Consider the following 21,748-nt stretch of genomic DNA (forward strand, 5'->3'; position numbering starts at 1 on the left):
TTAGAAAAACAAAAAGATACTTTAAGAAATTAATTAAAAATTTAAAAAAATTAATAACCTATACATAAAGCAATTATATTTAAAAAATGATAGTGTCCTCCCATGATATAAATACAGATCAATTAAACCTAAATAGTAAATACAGAAATTAAATTAAACTTAAACTGAGAATTTACGTGTGTTGAGTCCGTGCAATCATGGGTGCTTCGTTAGAAGAATTAAAAAACGAAAATATTGATCTGGTAAGACTTCATAAAATTCTTTATTATTCAATTTCATGACTCTTAAAATTATAATATATATTTGTGCTAATAATCATTGTTTATCATTGTTGTTACAATGATCAACTTTAATATTCTCTAATAATCATCAATTTGGTGGATAATATTACTTTTTGCCTCTCTCTTAACTAATAAAATTATTGTAAATATTTCTTTTCTTTCGGTTGCATTGGGTTATTCTTTTTAAACAATTTGGTGATGATTCACCAATGTCACTCTAATTTCTAATTTAGTGTAATTCAATTTGGAGAGAGAGAACACTTTGGGCTTAATTTTGTGATTTTTCTGATATTGTTCTTGGGTTTGTATTCTTGGTTTCGGGTTGAGTTTTGGTGTAGTGGTTAAAGCCGTGAGTTGAGTGAGTAAAACCAATATAGGAGAGATCTATATAAAAGTGGGTATCTATAAAAATTAATTGTTATAAAGAGGAGCGAATAGGGGTTTTACTTAGGGTTTTCTTGGGTTTGTTGGGCTGATATCTCTTTCTTAGTGGGCTGAATTTGCTTGATTGAGAGAAGTCTTTGTGAGACTCTTGTTGGGCCGAACCATATTGAGACTTGGTTGTTCGGCTCTTTATTGTTGGGCCTGTAAGAAAATTGCATGTGAGTTTATAAAAATACACGCAGAATAATAGAAAATTGAAAAATACCACTTTTTGCATTTTGTACTGATTTGAGTTCTGTTAGAAAACTGCAGATTTCTAACATAAGCTTCTCTATAAGTATTAATAATGGTGACAAATTTCATATATTTAATGTATTAATTTTGTGTGACTAATTATAGGAACGACTTCCTATTGAGGAAGTGTTTGAGGTGCTGAAATCAACAAGAGAAGGTTTGAGCAGTGATGATGCAGAGAGGAGGGTCTCAATATTTGGGCCAAACAAGTTGGAAGAGAAGAAAGAAAGTAAATTGCTTAAGTTCTTGGGATTTATGTGGAATCCTCTCTCATGGGTTATGGAATCTGCTGCTATCATGGCCATTGTTTTGGCTAATGGAGGGGTAATACTTAGAAACAAACAAAAAACCTTCTCTTTTTTGTATCTTTCTCTCTTTCACTTTCTTAAATACATAACAAAGATTATTCTTTAACCATGCACAGGGCAAACCACCAGATTGGCAAGACTTTGTTGGTATAGTTGTTTTGCTTATCATCAACTCAACAATTAGTTTCATTGAAGAAAACAATGCAGGCAATGCTGCAGCTGCTCTCATGGCTGGTCTAGCCCCCAAGACAAAGGTATATATTATGCCCTCTTTGGCTTAGCTTATAACAACTCTTTTTTAGCTTTTAGAATTAGAAAAGTCTTTAAAAAGTAGATATTTTTTTATGATATGCAAACACTTTTCATTAAAAAAGATAGTTATTATACTTTAGCTATAAGTGAAAGTAGAAACTTAGCCAAACAGAACTAATGTTGATTGAATATGGTATTGTTTCTCACAAAAAAGTTAATACTAATCTTTTTTTTTCATGAAAAATGAAGGTTTTGAGAGATGGAAGGTGGAGTGAGCAAGATGCTGCAATATTGGTGCCAGGAGATGTTATCAGTATCAAGTTGGGAGACATTGTCCCTGCTGATGCTCGTCTCTTACAAGGCGATCCCTTAAAGATTGATCAATCTGCGCTTACTGGCGAGTCTCTCCCTGTTACCAAGCATCCGGGCAGCCAGGTCTACTCGGCTCCACTATGCAAGGTGGTGAGATTGAAGCAGTTGTTATCGCTACTGGTGTACGCACATTCTTTGGGAAAGCTGCTCATTTAGTGGATAGTACTAATCAAGTTGGTCACTTTCAAAAGGTAAGAGTGTCTTTCTTTTCTCATGTCTAGTTAGTTTAAATCATTACTCACAAATTTTCACCATTGTTGAAATGTTTGATCAGGTTTTGACAGCTATTGGTAACTTCTGCATTTGCTCGATAGTAATAGGAAGTGTGATCGAGGCCATTGGGATGGCAATTCAACACAGATCATACAGAGATGGTGTTGACAATATTTTGGTTCTCCTCATTGGTGGTATCCCAATTGCTATGCCAACAGTATTGTCTGTAACCATGGCTATTGGATCTCACCGTCTTTCGCAGCAAGGCGCTATAACCAAGAGGATGACAGCAATTGAAGAGATGGCGGGAATGGATGTTCTTTGTAGTGATAAAACTGGAACTCTTACTCTCAACAAACTTACAGTTGATAAGTCTTTGATTGAGGTGAGTAACTATGCTCAAATTAAGTATTTATAGAAGAAAATAATTTGATAATTTGAGCCTTTATTATAATGAATGCATTGCATAATTCTAGGTGTTCAAGGACATAGATAAGGACACTGTTGTCTTGCTTGCGGCTAGAGCTTCTAGAGTTGAAAACCAAGATGCCATTGATGCTTCAATCGTTGGGATGTTAGGTGACCCCAAAGAGGTAAAATACTAAAGGCTTTTCCCTAAAACATAAAGAATTGAAGCAATGAACTCTTGTTTATTCTTGTTGGTGTGTGTTATAGGCAAGAGAAGGAATCACTGAGGTACATTTTCTACCTTTCAATCCTGTGGATAAGCGCACTGCAATCACTTACATTGACAACAATGGAAACTGGCATAGATGCAGCAAGGGTGCTCCCGAGCAAGTAAGCTAAAATCCTCCTCTTGTTCAACCATTTTATTATCTCTAAGCTTTGATGGAAACTAACTATGTCAATTCTGTTCTATGCAAGATTATTGATCTTTGTAATCTCACTGGCCAAGTAAAAGTAAAAGCACATGCAATCATTGACAAGTACGCTGAACGCGGTCTTCGTTCCTTGGCAGTTGCACGACAGGTAAATCAAGAACAAGTTACTTTATTGATTGACTCTTTTATCTCAATTGAAACATAATGATTGGATTGTTTATTATGTCAAATTATAGACTGTTCTAGAGAAAACAAAGGAGAGTGCTGGAGAACCATGGGAGTTTGTAGGTCTGATGCCTCTCTTTGACCCTCCAAGGCATGATAGCGCTGAGACTATTCGCCGAGCTCTTGAGCTTGGTGTCAATGTGAAGATGATCACTGGTGACCAACTTGCAATTGGAAAGGAGACTGGTCGTAGACTTGGTATGGGAACTAATATGTATCCTTCATCCTTTCTCCTTGGCCAGAATAGAGATGAATCCACTGCTGGCATTCCCATTGATGAGCTTATTGAGAATGCAGATGGTTTTGCTGGTGTCTTCCCTGGTAATAATGATATTGTATTATTGATAATGACGATTCATGGCATTTTCTATTCACTAGTATTGACTTATTTGATATATTTTTCAGAACACAAGTATGAGATTGTTAAAAGGCTACAAGAAAGGAAACATATATGTGGTATGACTGGAGATGGTGTCAATGATGCTCCGGCACTTAAGAAGGCAGACATTGGTATAGCTGTTGCTGATGCAACTGATGCAGCTAGAAGTGCATCTGACATTGTTTTGACAGAGCCAGGATTGAGTGTCATCATCAGCGCCGTGTTGACAAGCCGAGCCATCTTCCAGAGGATGAAGAATTACACAATTTACGCAGTTTCTATTACAATCCGTATTGTGTTGGGATTCATGTTGGTAGCTCTCATTTGGAAGTTTGATTTCTCACCATTCATGGTTTTGATCATTGCCATCTTGAATGATGGGACAATCATGACCATTTCAAAGGACAGAGTCAAACCATCTCCTATGCCTGACTCGTGGAAACTAAAAGAGATTTTCACTACTGGAATTGTTCTTGGAACCTACATGGCTCTCATGACTGTACTCTTCTTCTGGATTGCACATAGCACAGAATTTTTCTCTGTACGTAATACCCTATTAGTTCAATATTTTCACTAACAATTCAATTAGAATAAACTCTAAAATCCAACTATTTGCAGGAAAAGTTCCATTTAACTCCTCTTAAGACCTTGCCTGAACTTAACTCAGCTCTCTACCTTCAAGTAAGCATCATTAGTCAAGCACTCATCTTTGTGACCCGTTCAAGGAGTTGGTCTTTTGTTGAACGCCCCGGTTTCTTGCTTCTTGGAGCCTTCATGGCCGCGCAACTGGTTTGTAGTTTCTTTCTCTTCTTTTTTTCCCTTCTAGTTTACATAACAAGCCACCCACATCCTTTAATGAATTTTTCTACTTATACAAACAGGTGGCCACTCTAATTGCTGTGTATGCAAACTGGGGTTTTGCTAAAATCCAAGGAATTGGTTGGGGATGGGCTGGTGTGATCTGGCTTTTCAGCATTGTCACTTACTTCCCTCTTGATGTTCTCAAGTTCATGACTCGATATGCATTGAGTGGCAAAGCCTGGAATACCATGCTTCACAGCAAGGTTTTCTTTCTTGAACTCTCTCTATTGAAAATATATATGTATCCACCAATATAATCACTTACTTTTTTTTAATGAACACCAATTAAGATTGCTTTCACAACAAGGAGGGATTATGGAAGAGGTCAAAGGGAAGCTCAATGGGCATCGGCTCAACGAATAGTTGATGGTCTTCAACCTCCATTACCTCATTACAACAACGATAACCATGAACTATCTGAGATTGCTGAACAAGCCAGAATACGTGCTGAAATTGCTAGGTAAAATCTCAAAAACATACACATATATCTGCTATCTATTTTTTTGACGAGCATTGTTATTAGACAATAGTACTTCCCAATACTTTCTATAAATAGTGTCTCACGATTAATTAACAATGTTCCTTGAACGTTATTTTATTAAGTTATATGAGACTCAAAACTTAATTACATCAATAGCTGTATGACACTGAGAAAGGTGTTAGGTACCAGTAGTACATTTTAACAATTCTCGATTTTAGCTATTACCAAATTGTTCATAATGTTACTTTGGTATATCAAACCTCATCTAAGGGTATTATGTGTGTGTATATATATATATATTTATATTAATATGGATTCTGATTTTTTTAGGTTGACGGAGAACCGTACGTTGAAGGATCGCGTTGAATCTGTAGTGATGCGCAAGGGGCTTGAGCTTGATGATATTCGGCTGAATTACACTTTGTAAAAAGTCATCATTCTTCAGAAAAAGTTTTTTTTTTCTTCATTATTAGGATTTTCATTTAGTTATTTATTTTTTTAGATCAAATTTTCACTTAGATTTTGTCATTTATTTTTAGTTATGCTTAATGATCACACATGTATAGGAAATTTTAGATATGCTGAGAGCGATATATGGAAAAGAACTAAGAGCTCTAATGTGTATATTGAGATATGCTTATATTAATATTGCATGTGAAATGTACATATACTTAGTTAGATTTTTAATTTTATTTTATTAATGTATATTTTTAGTTGCATAATTAGTTTTTTTATGTGTGGATGTTATTCAATAAATAATATTATTTTTTATTGAAAATATTTAATTTAAGAGTTATTTATAAAAAAAATATATAATAATATTCAAAATTTATTGTTAATTATAATTTTAGTTAAATTGTAATATTTTACTTTTCAATTTTTTTTAAGAAATATCATTTGCTATTTCAATTTTGTTTTTAAAAAATAATGGAAATATATGTATTTTTTTTTTTTTAATGATTGCAATAGGTAATGACATTACAATAGTGTTCTTTAAGAAATATAAAGATTTTTTTCTTTTTTATTGTTTAAGAAGAAAATAATAATTAAAATGTATTTTTTTAAATATATAAATTGAGTAAAAAATGATAAGAGAAAGATATTTTTGAGATATATATGCAATGAATTTAAGTTTGAATTACAATGTTAAAAAAATAGTTTATGTTATATAATTATATGTAGTTTAACATAAGATAAAAGATAAATGATATCTAGTGAGTTTATATTTACAAAAACAAAAATAACACTTCCTATTATATAACTACATTCATAGATCTATGGAAAAATAAGTATGACTATGAGCTCGTATATAAAAATGGTAGCATAACACGATACGACTTATATTTTTTTAAGGTTGAGCACGACCTGATATATATTTTAAAAAACATAAAAAAAAAAAAAATAGACCGAGCCAACACAAGACACACCAATTTACAACATTAGTTAATACTAGTGAAACCAAAAGCTCATTGGGCCTTATTAATTAGAGGAAATTACACTCTATACTTTTTTTATATTGTTCTCTTTTATTTTTACCCTCTTTTTTAAAGTCTATCATTTTTACTTTTTTTTTTTAACATTGTACCAATTTTGCCCCTGTCACTTCATGATACTCTCCATGTGACTCTCTTATGTCAGGGTATTTTGGGTACAATACATATAAAAAGAGATATGTTTCAAATAAATATAAAATTAGGGGTAAATTTGATTAATTGATTAATAAAGGAAGCATTTTTCAACTTATCCCTTATTATTAGGAAAATTTACAAAAGTACTGGAATTTTGGTTAATTTTTATAAAAATATTGTCACATGAATTTTTTTTCAAAAATACTGTATTTTTATAAAACACCAGTAAAATACAAAGCAGAACAACTCAAAACAACAGTAGAATACTAGTAAAATACCAGTGAAAATTTAACACAGTATACTGCAGTAAAAATTAGTATACATCTAAATTTTCATTATTATAATAAAAAGGCCCATTGGGCCAGAATCAGCTACAGGTACACCTATACACATACACCTACACCATCTTGTTTCCTCCTTCTCTCCCCGAAACGAAGAAGAACCAAGTTCTTCAGGAGCCGATCATGATTAGCGTTCTAGCTCAGGTAATCCATGCAACTTTCATTCAACATCTCATGTCATCCATCGGATTTCGTTTAGTTTCGCTTTTTCTCAATTTGATTTGATTCGTTTGTTTGTGTTTTTTGCAGGAGCGGTTGCTGGGGGCCGCACTCGGAAGCATATTCACTGGAATGGTAGTATTCGAGCAGCGAAGAAGCATTTATAAGTCCATTTCAGATACTCAGCCTCAATTAAACTCCCAATTTCAGGTAATTTCTTCTCTTTCTCTTTTTATTTATTCGTATTGTGTCGTAGTTTAGGTTTATGAAACCCTAGGACTCGATTGTATTAAGTTACTTACTTGTTTTGTTTCATGTAATTTTATAAATTTCATTTAAAGATGATTTGTTCTGATTTGGTAAAAGAATGTCTTGAACTTTGTCACGAATTGATAGAACTCGTGAGTTTTCGTTTATCAACTAAAGACCAAATGCTTTATTATTAACACATTTAAGTTAGTTTGAGTGTTCTGAGTGTCAAATGTTCAAATTATCTTGTCAAAAAAAAAAAAACAAAATCCAGATTTGTTTGAATTGAAAGATAGAGTTCATTAGGTTGGCAAAGGCATCACTAAAAGTTCAGTATTATCCTCGTCATCACCTAGTACTTGGTCGTCATCATCTTCTTCCTCCATTGCTTGATCATCATCTTCAAGAGGGAATATTTGATCTTTACTTCATATCCACACCCATTTTCAAAGGAGAAACCCATGTGGGTTAATAGTAGGAGGTTGTAGGTGTCACTAAGCTTTGGTCTATTCCACCCCAAAATTCAACCCCATAGGAACCCCAAGATTTTGAATCTTTACTCCCTCCCAAAGGGTTGATAATATATTTATAGACTAATAAGTTCAGCTGGATAAAATTAAAAGGCTAAGCAATAAGATTCTGAAAAACCTATAAACTTAAAGACTTTCTCATTTCTCTTAGCATAAATAAGAAGTTGTTGGGGGCCTATTACTGCTGCAGTAAAGTTTTGATATTTTATTAACTTTAATTTTTATTGGCTATTTTTGATTTCGTACTTGCCTCAAAGTACAGAAGTCTTAACTTAACATAGAAGAATTAGTTAATAAACTGATATTGTACAATCGTTTGATGTATGCTGAATCAGTGATATTATATTCCTTTGAAGGTAGTGATGCTTTAAGCCCTCCCTGTGATGATTTTTGCTGTATTCATCAACGAGAGAAATCGAACCTTTTTGCTAGGCATGTGTTAAAAAATGACATTTTTTTTGTCCATACTTATGCTGCAGTATTGATTATAAAAGTGTGTTAATTTAGAGTTGTTTGGACTTTTGAATTTGAATGGCCTCAATGTTTTCCTATGTTATTTTATTATGTGTTCTCTTTTAGGATCTTCTGTATGAAACATTCCTTGCACCGGAAATGATCAACTTCCCAGTTTTTGAATATTAAGCAATGCACAAAACCAAACAATTGTGCTATCCTATCACACATTGTAGATTCTGCTTTGTATAGGCTAAATCAACAGTTACAATCTGGTACTTGTAGCAGGTGAGAGAGCCCATATTTGGAAAAGAAGCTCGCTCGGAGCTTGCACGAATGTGGAACAAAGGTGTAGACCAGGCGTTTGGACCTGCAATCCAGTATCTTAGCTCCCACGGATGGTAGATTTTGTGCAATACCATTCCCAATCATATACAATGTATGTATGGACCCTCCTCATTCATACAATGTTACAACATTCATTACTTTGAATCATTTGCATCTTGAGACAATGACCTTGATTTTCCAAGGTCTTACTATACTAATAATAATAATATGGCCTTCTATTCTTTCCCTTGTTTGTTCTTCAAATCTTTTCTTTTTTTAATCAATTTGCTCTTAATACCAAACAATTATTTTGATTAAGATTTTCCATTAATAGCAAAAGAAATGTCATAAACCTTTGCTTTCTCTATTGCATGCTTGTGTTTATTTCCTTCCATTTTTCTTTGTTTCTGTCAGATAATAAATATAGTCGAATTTAAGATAATAAGATGACCACATCAATAAAAGCACTCGTATTAGGTGATGTCTAATAAATATGGGGACACTACTTTTTGTATACTTAGTCAAATTATGACTCAATTTATAAAAAAAAATGAATAATTTATCTGCTCAAAATAAAATTCAAACACTCAGCTATATGTGTGTTTATTTTATATATATATTTTTTTATATACACGTGTAATTGACCATTTTGAAATAATGTTTTTAGCATTTAAAATTGTTGAAAATTGGTTACAATAATACAATGTAATGTGGACTATTATATGAAAATATTAGGCCATAATTTCTCTAAATACTGAAAACAAAAATACTTTTATCCTTGAAAACAAAAGTTACACTTCTATTATTATTGCTCATATATATGTGTTAAATTATAAAGAAATAGACTCCAGAAGATGAAGTATTTTACTCTTTTTGTTTAGTTACATATGGAGAAAACTATTTAGAGCTGCAAAAAGTTATTTTATTAATGTCTCACCCATAATTTCCTCTTCTAAGAAGTATAGAAACGAGGCTATTTAATATTTTTGTCCATGAACTATGACTTATGTATTATTGTGCTTTTGGATTTTTAGGCGCGTTAAAAATAGTTCTTGAATTATTTACAGTGTTGTAAATTGATCATTTTCTTAAGTTTTTTCACACGTGGCAAATAAAATGATAGCATGGCTGCTTAGTCAATTGTTACGTGAGTACCATGTCAATACTACGTGTGTAAATAATTTGAAAAAATAATTTAATTTTTTTAATTTGATTTTACGTAATTTTTTTAATCATTAATTAATTTTTAGTTTAATAATTTTTTAAAAATGTATAATTTTTATTTTTTAATGTTAAATTATACACGTGGTGTTGATGTGATAATTGTCTAAACAACTGTGTCATCATTTTGTTTGACACATGTGATAAAATCTGATAGAATGACCAATTTAAAATACTGTAGGGGCTATTTGTAACATGCTGAAAAATTCACGAGACATAATAATACATGTCATTGTTTGAGAGAAAAAAGTTTTTATTTTGACATTGGGAGATGGGGGATTCGAACTTAGAATATCCTCTTTGTGAGAATGAGAAGAAGTATGAAACTAATAGGTTATGTCTCCGACCATGGAAACAAAAATTTTAAATAACTTAAATACTATTGAACGAACAAAGTCATGTCTTTGATTATTATAAATTAACAATTAACAATTCATCAATCCCATTTTAAGATTCTTTTTTCTCGTGGGACCAATATAATTTATAACTAAGCTAATTTCATTACAAACTAATCGTTTTACAACTAAACAAAACATAAATCTCTATATATTTGTTCTCTTCAGTCCTATTTCTACTGCCCTTTCTCTAATATGAAACTTCAGTGGCCACATTTCAATATTGCTTTAGTTTTATTGTGGTAAAATAATTATGGTTCTCTGCCTCAAACATATATATATATATATTTATATTACTAGATGGGAGGAATGTGAACTGTGAAGAATGAAATAATACTAATATTACTAGATTAACACTGAATCCATAGATACATTCCACATATCATAACTTGAACTAACAAAAAATAAAGAGTTTAAAAGTGATAGATAGACAAAGAAAAAACCATTAGGTAAAGACAGGTTTGTACTTTGAACACATATCATTAACAAGCATCATTAGGTAATTGAGTTTGGGTAGGCTTAGCACGACTCGTGTTATCTCTACGAGTAGCAACAACATAGTAGACACTCATAGCTAGTAACACAGCAAATGCTAAGCCAAACACAATCCCAACAATCCCACCAGCTCCTAAACTGCTCTGTCTGTCGTGTCGAGTCAACATTTTGTTTTCTTGAGCACCATTGGCTTCAATTTGAGCTGCCATAGGTAGCGGGGAGCAATTTGACTCGGTGCAGGGTTGTGTTTCTCTTTTGTTGGGATTGGTTTGTTGTTTGGTGGGGTGGAAGAAATCATATGCTGATGGTGAGAAGGCCATTGGGGATTCATTGGCTAGTCCATGTGGGGCTCTGCCTTGAGCATTGGCTATGGATAGTAGCATTAAGGTTAGAGAAGTGGAAAAGAGTAGGAGAGAAATTGTTGTTGTTGAAGTCATGTTTAGCTTTGATGGGTTGTTTAGATTTATCACTTTTGTGTGTGTAAAGAGTCTAAGTGGTTCTTTTGTGGGATATTGAGTTGAAGTTTTCGATGTTTTGGTATGGCTTTTATAGGGTCATGTAGGGAGTTTCTTGCTTGGTCTTTAATTTTGGTTATGAAAAAGAGGTCACAAAGTGAGGAGACAGAATGATGAAATGTGTGTGTACTCTCTCTCTCTTCTCTCCATGTGATTTTCCCAAATTACCCTTTACTATGTGAAATTAGAAGAGTATGCAATTGCTCGTGGCATGAACTAATGAAATTTATATGAAATAAACATTGATGTTAGGCAATTTAAAGTGTGTAATACTATACCGATGTGATACGTTGTACATGGTAAATAATTTTTTATACCTGATAATAAATTACACTAAACAGTATTTACTTGTTGTGATACTTGACACTTTAAGGTACCTTTTAGCATTTTTCGAAAAAAAAAGTAAGAGGGCATTGAATCAAACAAAATTGGGAAATTGTTGTAGTAAGACTTAAAAAACTCTAAACTCATTTAAGAGTGATGTCTTATTACTCTTTTATCAAATAAAAACATTAATTAATAATAATAATCAAGTGTATACAAATATCATTGCTTAGTAATTGAGTACCTTAATAAAAAAAATTAGACACTGAGTACAGAAGATTATAATGATTTGTTCATTAATTCATCTTTAATAGTTTCTTCACTACAAGTGTCTATAAGTAAACTCACAATGTCCATGCTTGTTGTATAGAAATAAATTATTTACAATTATTAACAATTTCTTTTATGATTAAATATACCAATTTTTCATCATACTATATATTAACAAATAATTTAAATGTGTCATAATAATTCTGAGTACACAAAGCTTTACCAACACGCGAGCATGTGTGTTCATTAAGCATCATATCATATAATATAAATTTATATATATATATAAAAATATAATATAATGGCAATGACCCTATTCTCAAGAATGACTTTATTAGAAGAAATAACACTATTTTTTAACAATAATGAATTTTTTTATGTGTGGTGTCTGAATTTCATTTTGAAAATGTTTCATAGCATAGGTCAAGGTCAATCTTTAAGCTTCATACAAATTGACATTTTAGAAGGGGCAAGTGCAAGTGTAAGAGTGCTTGTGTTTCTTTCATTGTTTTTAGTGGTAGAAAAAAGTAATGGGATGTTGGGTATGATGGTGTTTCTTAGCTTGGAGGGCCAGCAAAGGCTATAAATAACATAATGTAAGTGTATATACATTTACATGATGTGTGTAATTATAGTTTAGGTATATTTATATGATAAATATAAAAGTTGTTCAGTAGTGTCTAATACTACTACAAGATGTCATGCTGTTATTATTGTACTGTGTAATTAAGTATCAGGTTTTACTTATTTTACTTCAATAATTATTATATAAAATGGTTAAACATTGTCAGGGTTGACCTTGAAAAGTGGGTCATAAGAAAAAATAATTTTTCAACCTTTAATAATTTTCAAAATCAGTAAAGAAAATATATATTTTTAAAATGAAAAAAAAAAAATTTAGCCCCTAATTAGGTAGGCCTTAAATATAGGCCTAATTTATTTATGGTCAGGGCCGAGTTTGAACATAATAGTGTTGAACACCAATAATATTTAATAGCATTGCTCATATCTATATTGATAACTATAGAGGAATGTATAGAGGGATGTGTTTGTCTTTTCATAATTGGAGAGCTAGGGTGAAGACTCAAGGGCATGTTTTTGGCTAAAATACAATGCAATTGTAATTGCAATTATCTTACTTTCCCACTTTATCATTCTTTACAACTTATTAGTTATTACATCATATCATATGCCTTGCCGTGTACACTTTCCCAAATTAATTATAGGGTCATCAAGTTTGAGATTATTAATTAATTAAGGTAAGAATAACAAATTATGATGATGAATTTGTGTAATTCAATAGTTTATTTGCATTGTAACTATGAATGAATCCTTTTATGTTGAAGTCCTACTACTAATCCTTTTTTTTTCTTTTTCCCCTCAAATCATTGCATTTTACATAGTAATACACAATTTTAATAGTACATAGCATATCAAAGATCATTCCTAGTACATAAATTTCGAACACTTCCATCAAAAGTGACACATTTTCAATATAATTTTAAAGAAAAAAAAATCAAATCTCGTCACAATAAATAAAATATACATACAACATCATTCATATATAGTTTACCAAATTAGTCTCACCAAAAATACTATACACATAAATATGGTGGGTTTTAAATTCTACTCGAAACCCCGACCCCCGACTACGGCCCTGGGCTTGAGACACCAAAGCCTAAAACCCGAACCACCTACTACTAATCTTTTAATGAGCTAAGTAACTAAGACTAGCTTAGCTCCAACTCAATACTCTTAAATTATTAATTGATATATAATAGAATCACTCTACATTAAAAAAAATCTTTTGATGAGTTTGGTTGGTTTGAAAAGCAAATATAATATGCTATGAGAACATGACACGTGGATCTTTGAGTTTGTTTGTGTAATAAATTTTTGTATAAATTGGAGTTGTTTTGTAGTTTATTTCCTCATTTATTTCGATTATGTCTATTTATGTTTTGCACATGATCCTTAAGAGCAAAATATTCACATGGTTTTTCTTCCTCCAAAGCCCAAACTCACGAGACTTGTCCAATAATGCCAATTACCTTTATATATGTTTGAAATTTGATTTCTTCATAACTTTCCAAAATTCCAATATTTGGACCACTCCAATTAATAATAACAATATAATTTATTGATTGGGGTACTTGAAAATTCCACAATTAATTTGAGATAAACTTATTTTGAATATATTTTGATTAATATTAATTTTCATCTTTTCTTTTTTTGAAAAATAACATAATTTAGTTATATCTTTTTATAAAGTCAGTTCTAAGAATATATGGGCCTAAGCACATTTAAATTTTGAGACCCTCACTTTTAGAAATATATAAAAAAAAATATTGAAAAAATTGACATGGGACTCGAAACCGCACTATTGTGTAATGTGTCATACATCTCAACTAACTAAATTGTGAATATTTAGCCTAATAAAAAAATTTATCTTTTATTTTGAGTCTCCGAAAAGTGTGGGCCCTAAGTACGGGCCTAGCCCGTTTATGCCTAGGGCTGACGTCCTTTTAGTTCGCTGAAATTTAAATAATAAACTAGTTTAATTTTATTTTTTTGTAAAGGAGCTTAGCTTAATTAATACCATTAGAAAGAAAACTAATATTGGAAGGAACTATAGATTTTATTAGAGCTGCTAAATGGGTTGAGTTGGTCGGGTTGAGAGTCTTAGCGTGTAAACCTAATAACTTCGATATGTCGCAACTATGAGTCGTTCACATATATAAACAACAATATTGGCATTTTTGTTACCAGAAAATGTTTCATTTCAGTAACTGAAATGAAATAGAAAGCTCTATAATGATCTTAAGTGGCTAGTTTTGTGTATAACATATAGTTTCTGTACTTTTAATATTGTGTGATTTGTTTTATCTAACATATATGCATTTCAAAATATTTCCAATGTTCTGAAAAAAAAAATGAAAAACTTGGACAAAAAGTAATTTTAGTATATAAGCTGTTTTCTTGAGCTTCACTATGCTTAAAAATTGAAAATTTAAATGTTTTTCAGAGGTGTCACAAAAGAAATTTAACGAAAAAAAAGATGGCATAAAACTCGTTTTTGAAAACAAAATATATTCTTTCGAAAATTCTAGCGTGGGGGCATCATTTTTGTTCCTAATGGTAGGGACGTTTCTAGCGTTTAAATAAATTATAATTTAAATATTTTTATATGAATGTGTACATTATGGTTATAGAAGATATTCCACTTGTTTTAAAAAAAAATAGAATAATTTATAGTATCGAAATAAAGTTTAAACATTCAATTGTACTTGCACGTGTGCAAAAAAGAAATAAACATGTGTGAAATTGAATGTTTGAACTCTATTTTCGAGAGTATAAACTATTAATAAATTTTAAAAAAAATAAATAAATAGGGAACTTACAATAACTAGATCATCATATGAAAAAATATTAAATTATAATATCTTCAAATACTAAAAACATAAATAAATTGGTAACCTAGCTACTATAGTCTTGTACCATATTCTTTAGGATCTCACCCAAAAATTATGTAAATAATTTTTCTTAGAGTGAAAAAGAATTTGTGTTGGTAGAAGAGAAAATAAAGATGAAAAGAAGGAAGTAAAAATAGACAAAACCACAATAAATTAAAGAAAAAATTATTTTACCAAAATATACTTATCACCAAAGATATTAAATATTATTTCTAAATTTTATATTTTAATTATTATTTTTTTTTGTAAAAAAAAAAAGAGTAATGCATGCAAAAATATTAATATATAAAATAAATAAGAATACTAATTTAAGGCTAATTAAAAATGTCAAAATAAAGTTGTTTCCTCTTAATTTTAACTTAAAATACCAAACAAATGAAAGAAAATTATTTTCTTTCCTCTCATTGTATTTTGTACCAAACAAGTATAATAGAAAATACCCTTCACTTTTTCTGTCTCTTCTACTTTTATCTTTTCAAACTTTTGTGATGAGAAAGAGGTGAGAAATCGAATTTAAAAAAGAAAAAGAAAAAAAAAAGTGACTTGTGGAAATGTTTATTAATATTACATATAGCTCAATCATGATAATAAAATTAAGTTGGATTCAAAACATTTAACATTAAAGATTTCAATTTTTTTTAGAGAACAAAGAAATATTCACTAACAGGTAAATTGGACAAAGTCTATTACATCAAGATAATATGTCAGAAAATTCTAACCGCAACCTCAACTACGGATCCAATAAGTCATCAACGGTTAAGCATAAAGAAATTATGAAGTATATTAGGCTTCCAAATCAAATGAATATCTTAAAAAATACACCTATCAATGATTATTAGCCAATGATCTTCTAATAAAAATTGAAACATAACAACCTCATTATTCAATCTAGAATAAATTGAAATAATCAAACAACCAAACAAACAATCATAACATAAATCATGGGGCTAATAAAATTCTGAGAATCCCTCGTACTTGAACATAAACAAAGAGAGTCATAAATTTGAATACAAAACTTATACTCCATAACAACAATTCATAAACCATAAACATCAACTTCATCAACAAGCTCCAACAATACATAAATAGTAAAAACTCATAAATTTATTTTGATATGAAATGTTCCTAGCTTATACTATTATTTGTTTACAATAATATTTTCCAATATAAAAATGCATATAAGTATTTATGGATCCCATTAATTATTAATATTTTAAATTTATATATAGAATATATGTATTGTATCTAATTATGCTCAACTAATCTAATTTATACAAATGCAGATGAAATTTTGAACATTCTTAATTAATAACTATAGTAGTATTAAGAATCTTCTTAAACAAATTATAAATTAATTATTTTATAATCTCAAACTCAGGTACCATTTTATAATCACTTGTAGCAGCCTTGATTAGTTAATAAAGACAAGAAGTAATTAGTCCAAAGTCACCATTAAGGATATGACAAATTAAAAGACATTATTATTATATATAAGCTCCTATCTCATCCACAAAAAGAAAATTATATTAATTAATTAATAGAAAAAAAAATAGCTTTATTAGTTGAGTACAAATAATTAAGATTACATATGCTTTCCTTACAAAAAAAAAAATAATAAAGTAAAATAAATAAAAAAGATTATATATGCTTTTTTGTCGTTTTCTAATTTGATGCTCTATATTTATACTATATACCTCTTATCTCTACTCTAGCTACTTAATTAATTAATTAATTAATTATATTTAAACATTTATGGAGCTAAAAGTAAACTATTATCTGTATTTTATATATACTTTACTCAAATGAAATGATCATGAAAAATAATTAATATATAATACATAATATATAATATGGCACATTATATATATATTAATTGTCTCTATTTACCGACCATGGAAAAATAAATTGTATTGCTTCGTAGGCTTTCCTCTACGTATTATTATTATGATTACTATTGATTAATATTATTTCTCATAATTAATTATACTATATAGTGCATGATTTCATCATCACCATCATAATGTCTTGATTAAATCCTAGCCTTTAGATCACACTAACAAATAATAGTCCTTAGTTCTTTATTGAGCATATATATAATATTCTTGTTGTTAATTAATTAAGGAATAATTATATAAAGTATTATTATTTTTTTTTTTGTAAAATTTATATTTTTATGGTGTTTAATAAAATCAATACGAAAACAACAAAAAAAAATAAATAAAAGAAACATGAAAATAGCATTCAAACAACATCAAAGAAAAAAAATCAACAACAAATTAATAATAATACAACATAAAAAACATCCAGGGCCGACCCTGAAGTATAGTTAATAATAAAATAAATAATAATACTCATAATATCAAATATGTGCTGCAACTCAGTGGTAATTTTATTAATTTAATAACTAAGGTTTAGAGTTCAAAACACACTCACTTTTTTACTGACCCTAATTTTTATTTTTGCCACAGCCCCAAATTAGCATAGAGTTGACCTTGAATACATTAAAAGATTATATTTTGTGTAAATAAAATCATAAAAATTTTAAAAATATTTAAAATTCTATACAACCGTATTTTTGTAATTTTTTTATTTTTTTTTGTGAATTTATAAAATAATTCTATTAATTAATTGTGTTAAACCATATTATTATTATTATTAAAACTAAGCTACATCATATAACAGCTAACACCTCACCTAATATTGATCCCTAGAAAAATGACCCCTCTTATAAAAAATGGGAAAAGATAAGGTAATTTAATACTATAGCAAAAATAAGATAGACATCAATACCTACCTTTATTTTTTATTTAATATATAAAGAATAAAATATATATAAAAGGGGAATCCCAAGCACTATTGACCCAACATGTATTCTCTCTTTTTTTCTACTCTTTTTCTCTTTGTTGGCCCTTTAGCAACTACTAGACTTCAAAAAGGTGATAGATTTAGATAATAAGGGCATCATTTCAACTTCATAGAACCAACACCATTAAAGTGCCAACATATACATAAATATAAATATTAAGTTTACATAATATATGTACACTTTCATATAACACTACTAACAATAAAAAATTAGTTTAGTATTATTAGCTTAAGGATAACAATCATTGAGTTAATTAAAAAGGCACATAGTTTTGATAATCTGAATTTGTAATATTTGTAATGATATGTCTCACCAAAATATATATCGTCTAAAAGTTAATAGGATAAAATAATAGTTAATTTTTATTATTATTTTTTTATTTCTCTATTTTAGATTTTTAGATGATAAGGATCAAAGAATGATATATGCACACCAAACCTGTCAAAAGCTGTCTTGAGATTAATTTGTCCTTATATTATCTTTCTCCATTATGATCTCATCCAATAATTTCTATGGTCTAATAAACATACCACCAAGAGAAAAATTAAGTAAATATAAATAAGGACCAAGTGTGCTCAAGTTATAAGGTAGCTAAACCCTAATAAAGTAACCTTGTAATTACTATTCCTTTTGGGGTTAAAAGTAAGTGTAGTATGTTACATTGTCTCAATCAAAACCAAAAGACTTTGGCAAATGATGAAAATTATAGTTTAGCAACTATGTATAGTGATAGCATTATTCAATTCAACCTAATCAATGTGATTTTTATTCTTATTATTATTATTATACATTATCAACTTAAACCCCAAGCAAAATGAGCCATCATTAGATAGTGATTGACACTAAAATCCACAACTCTATTTTCCCCCTAATTTTATTTTACTTAATTAATTAATTATATAATTGTGGATAAACATTCATGCAGCACTAAAATGAGAAACTTATAAAAAAGAAAAAGAAGAGAGAGACAAGAATAATAATACACAAATTACAGCCACATAAATAAATACAAACAAAGCAATACAAAGAGTAATACAGATGATGATGATGATCAAAGAAAATGGGAATGGAAAATACAACCCTTTTGCCCCCAATTTTTTTTTTATCTACAATTCCCATTTTACCCTTGAATTTCTCTTTCCCTAAAATCCCATTACAAGGACAAAAGGGTCATTAGCACATTGACAGAAGAACCCCTCAAATTGTTATTTTTCTTTTTTGGAAACCAAACCAAATTAAGAAACTAATTAAGCATTGCTCCTGAAGGATCCAAGAGCTTTGATGGCTGCAGCTCTTAGAACAAATTGGTGGTAGAAAGCAGCAATTGCAGCACCAATAAATGGTCCAACCCAGAAAATCCACTGCAAAACAAATATTACCAAATATTTAATTACCATTAATAAAAATAAGTATATTGCTACTCAGGAAATTATTTCCTTGTGTTATATAACAATAACAATAACATTGTGATATTATTATTATTATTATTGTTAAGTGTACTAATATTACCCAACAGAGCCTTTATAAATTGCTAATCAATTGCATCTATCAAATTGGAGAAAATAGCACCATTGTTACTATTTATTAATTTAAAATATATAACACTCAATATTAAAATGCACACTTCACTTTTTTTCTGATGCTGCTTAACCCATTAAAGTAATTCATAATATTTTTCTTATTAACATTGTTATTAAATATTCTCACAATTAATTAGTAATATTTTTTAAAATTTATTTTTTTAAATTATAAAATTCAATAATTAATTACACCAGTATAACATCGAAAAAAAATGTTAGAAACCAATAATACATTTTACTAATTTTATTTTATCACATAGCAATATTTTTAATTTAATAATAAATAATATTAAAAAAGAAAAAAAATATTTAGGGTAATAATAATGATGATAATAATAATAATAATAATAGAGTTAGAGAGAGAGAAAGAAGATACATACGTGTTCATTCCAAGCTTTTTCACTGTTGTAAATAACAGCAGCACCAAAACTCCTTGCCGGATTAATTCCAGTTCCGGTGATCGGAATAGTAGCCAAATGAACCATAAACACAGCAAATCCAATTGGCAATGGTGCCAAAACCTATTAATCAATTCCAAAATCACATCTCATTATTAAAATCAATTATAATACTTAATTAACTATAACTTAATGATTATTCTATTATTCTTACAGGAACATGAGAATCTCTGGCATTTCTCTTGGGATCAGTAGCAGAGAAGACTGTGTAAACAAGAACAAAAGTACCAATAATCTCAGCACCCAAACCCACTCCTTTGCTGTAACCACCAGCCATGGTATTAGCTCCACCTCCATATCTGTTGTAATACGAGCTCTGAAAAGCTTTAACCAATCCAACTCCACAAATCGCACCCAAACACTGAGCCACCATATACAACACAGCTCTAATCAAAGACACTTTTCTCGCCAAGAACAGTCCGAATGTCACCGCCGGATTAATATGTCCACCTAAAATCAATCAAATCAAACATTACCTTAATTAGATTTACATCATCAGATCAGATAATTCATATATATGAATCCATTTTAATTATTTACCAGAGATTCCAGCGGTGCAGTAAACCAGGATGAAGATCATTCCACCAAAAGCCCAAGCGATTCCGAGAATTCCGACACCGCCGCACTCGTCGACGCCTTCGATGTTTGGATCGGTTTGGCTTTTGTAGCCGATGACTGTTAAGACAGTTATGTAGAGGAAGAGGAGTGTGGCGATGAATTCGGCGATTAGAGCTCTGTAGAAAGACCATTTGGTTAGTTCATCGGGGTCGAAGAAGGGAGTGGGAGGTGGGTCGTGGTAGTCCTTGGCCGGAAACTCGCCGGCTTCGGTTACTTCAACGTCTTTAGTCATATTGAAGAGAGAGTAGAGAAAGTGTTTGTGAAAATGTCTGAATGAGAAAGTTTGGTGTTGTTGTGAGGATGAGAGGTGTAGTAAAGGGGTATTTATGGGAAACAATATGGGGGTTTGTAGTACTAGAGTCTACTACTAATAATGGTTTAAGATTAGGTTTAATTTAATTAAACATGATCATTAATAATTTAGACAAATTCTTTTGTGGACAACCCTAATAAAAAGAGAATTATTAAAAGAGCATTGCTATTAGGCATCAGTGGTGACTAGCACCTTCTCGACATGTCGCGTTGTGATTGGCTAGCGATACTCCTTAAAAGTTATTATATTAAATTATATGGGACCCGATACTTAGTTGGACCAATAGCGATATTGGCACATAGGAAGGTGCTAGTCACTACTGGTGCTCTTTAGCATTTTTCTTATTAAAATGTATTATTAGTATTTAGCACTCTTTAGTGTCATATCGATATCAGTGTAATTAAGTGGTGAGTCCCGTATAAGAAAATAGATTAATTAAGAGAATATCAATAACTATTTGTAGGGTGTCACCTAGAGAAAGTGATGGAGACTACTGATGATAAAGGGCAGCCATGATGTCTAGCGTGTTTGTGAGTTGTAATATTGCTATTAGTGTAATTTAATACTAAGTTTTACATATTTTACTTTATTAAAGATAATAAAAAATTATTAATCAATTATATGATATAATACCTCATAAT

The 21,748-nt window shown here is 30.0% G+C and overlaps 3 protein-coding genes and 1 pseudogene across 4 annotated transcripts; 2 read left to right on the top strand and 2 right to left on the bottom strand.

Annotated features, from left to right (window-relative positions):
- The first annotated feature begins 78 nt into the window (after positions 1–78).
- LOC115719576 (ATPase 8, plasma membrane-type-like) lies at positions 79–5,597 on the top strand (annotated as a pseudogene).
- A 1,284-nt stretch (positions 5,598–6,881) lies between these two features.
- LOC115719591 (uncharacterized) lies at positions 6,882–11,209 on the top strand. Of its 2 annotated transcripts, none has more exons than XM_061108915.1 (3): positions 6,882–7,005; positions 7,111–7,230; positions 8,538–11,209. In XM_061108915.1, exons 1-3 carry the CDS (start codon positions 6,985–6,987, stop codon positions 8,655–8,657), a joined length of 261 nt encoding a protein of 86 aa, XP_060964898.1. In that variant the 5' UTR covers positions 6,882–6,984; the 3' UTR covers positions 8,658–11,209. The 2 variants fall into 2 exon arrangements, with proteins under 2 accessions (XP_060964898.1, XP_060964899.1); XM_061108916.1 differs by having other exon boundaries at positions 8,541–11,209.
- LOC115718787 (uncharacterized) lies at positions 10,508–11,127 on the bottom strand. Its single transcript, XM_030647613.2, has one exon. The coding sequence runs from the start codon at positions 11,125–11,127 to the stop codon at positions 10,678–10,680; it is 450 nt and encodes a 149-aa protein (XP_030503473.2). The 3' UTR covers positions 10,508–10,677.
- A 7,906-nt stretch (positions 11,210–19,115) lies between the features above and the next one.
- LOC115718860 (aquaporin PIP2-2) lies at positions 19,116–21,317 on the bottom strand. The gene is made up of 4 exons (XM_030647669.2): positions 20,717–21,317; positions 20,331–20,626; positions 20,099–20,239; positions 19,116–19,499 (listed from the first exon to the last, which is right to left on the bottom strand). Exons 1-4 carry the CDS (start codon positions 21,024–21,026, stop codon positions 19,386–19,388), a joined length of 861 nt encoding a protein of 286 aa, XP_030503529.1. The 5' UTR covers positions 21,027–21,317; the 3' UTR covers positions 19,116–19,385.
- Positions 21,318–21,748: the final 431 nt, after the last annotated feature.

The sequence above is a fragment of the Cannabis sativa genome, chromosome 2 (genome assembly GCF_029168945.1).
Source record: "Cannabis sativa cultivar Pink pepper isolate KNU-18-1 chromosome 2, ASM2916894v1, whole genome shotgun sequence".
Lineage (NCBI taxonomy): Eukaryota > Viridiplantae > Streptophyta > Magnoliopsida > Rosales > Cannabaceae > Cannabis > Cannabis sativa.

Coding starts and splice junctions, on each gene's coding strand:
- LOC115719591 (XM_061108915.1), top strand. CDS start 6,985: ATGATTAGCGTTCTAGCTCAG. Junction 7,006..7,110: donor TGATTAGCGTTCTAGCTCAG/GTAATCCATGCA, acceptor TGTTTTTTGCAG/GAGCGGTTGCTGGGGGCCGC. Junction 7,231..8,537: donor AATTAAACTCCCAATTTCAG/GTAATTTCTTCT, acceptor TGGTACTTGTAG/CAGGTGAGAGAGCCCATATT.
- LOC115718787 (XM_030647613.2), bottom strand. CDS start 11,127: ATGACTTCAACAACAACAATTTCTCTCCTACTCTTTTCCACTTCTCTA.
- LOC115718860 (XM_030647669.2), bottom strand. CDS start 21,026: ATGACTAAAGACGTTGAAGTAACCGAAGCCGGCGAGTTTCCGGCCAAG. Junction 20,627..20,716: donor CTGCACCGCTGGAATCTCTG/GTAAATAATTAA, acceptor GATTGATTTTAG/GTGGACATATTAATCCGGCG. Junction 20,240..20,330: donor CCAGAGATTCTCATGTTCCT/GTAAGAATAATA, acceptor ATTGATTAATAG/GTTTTGGCACCATTGCCAAT.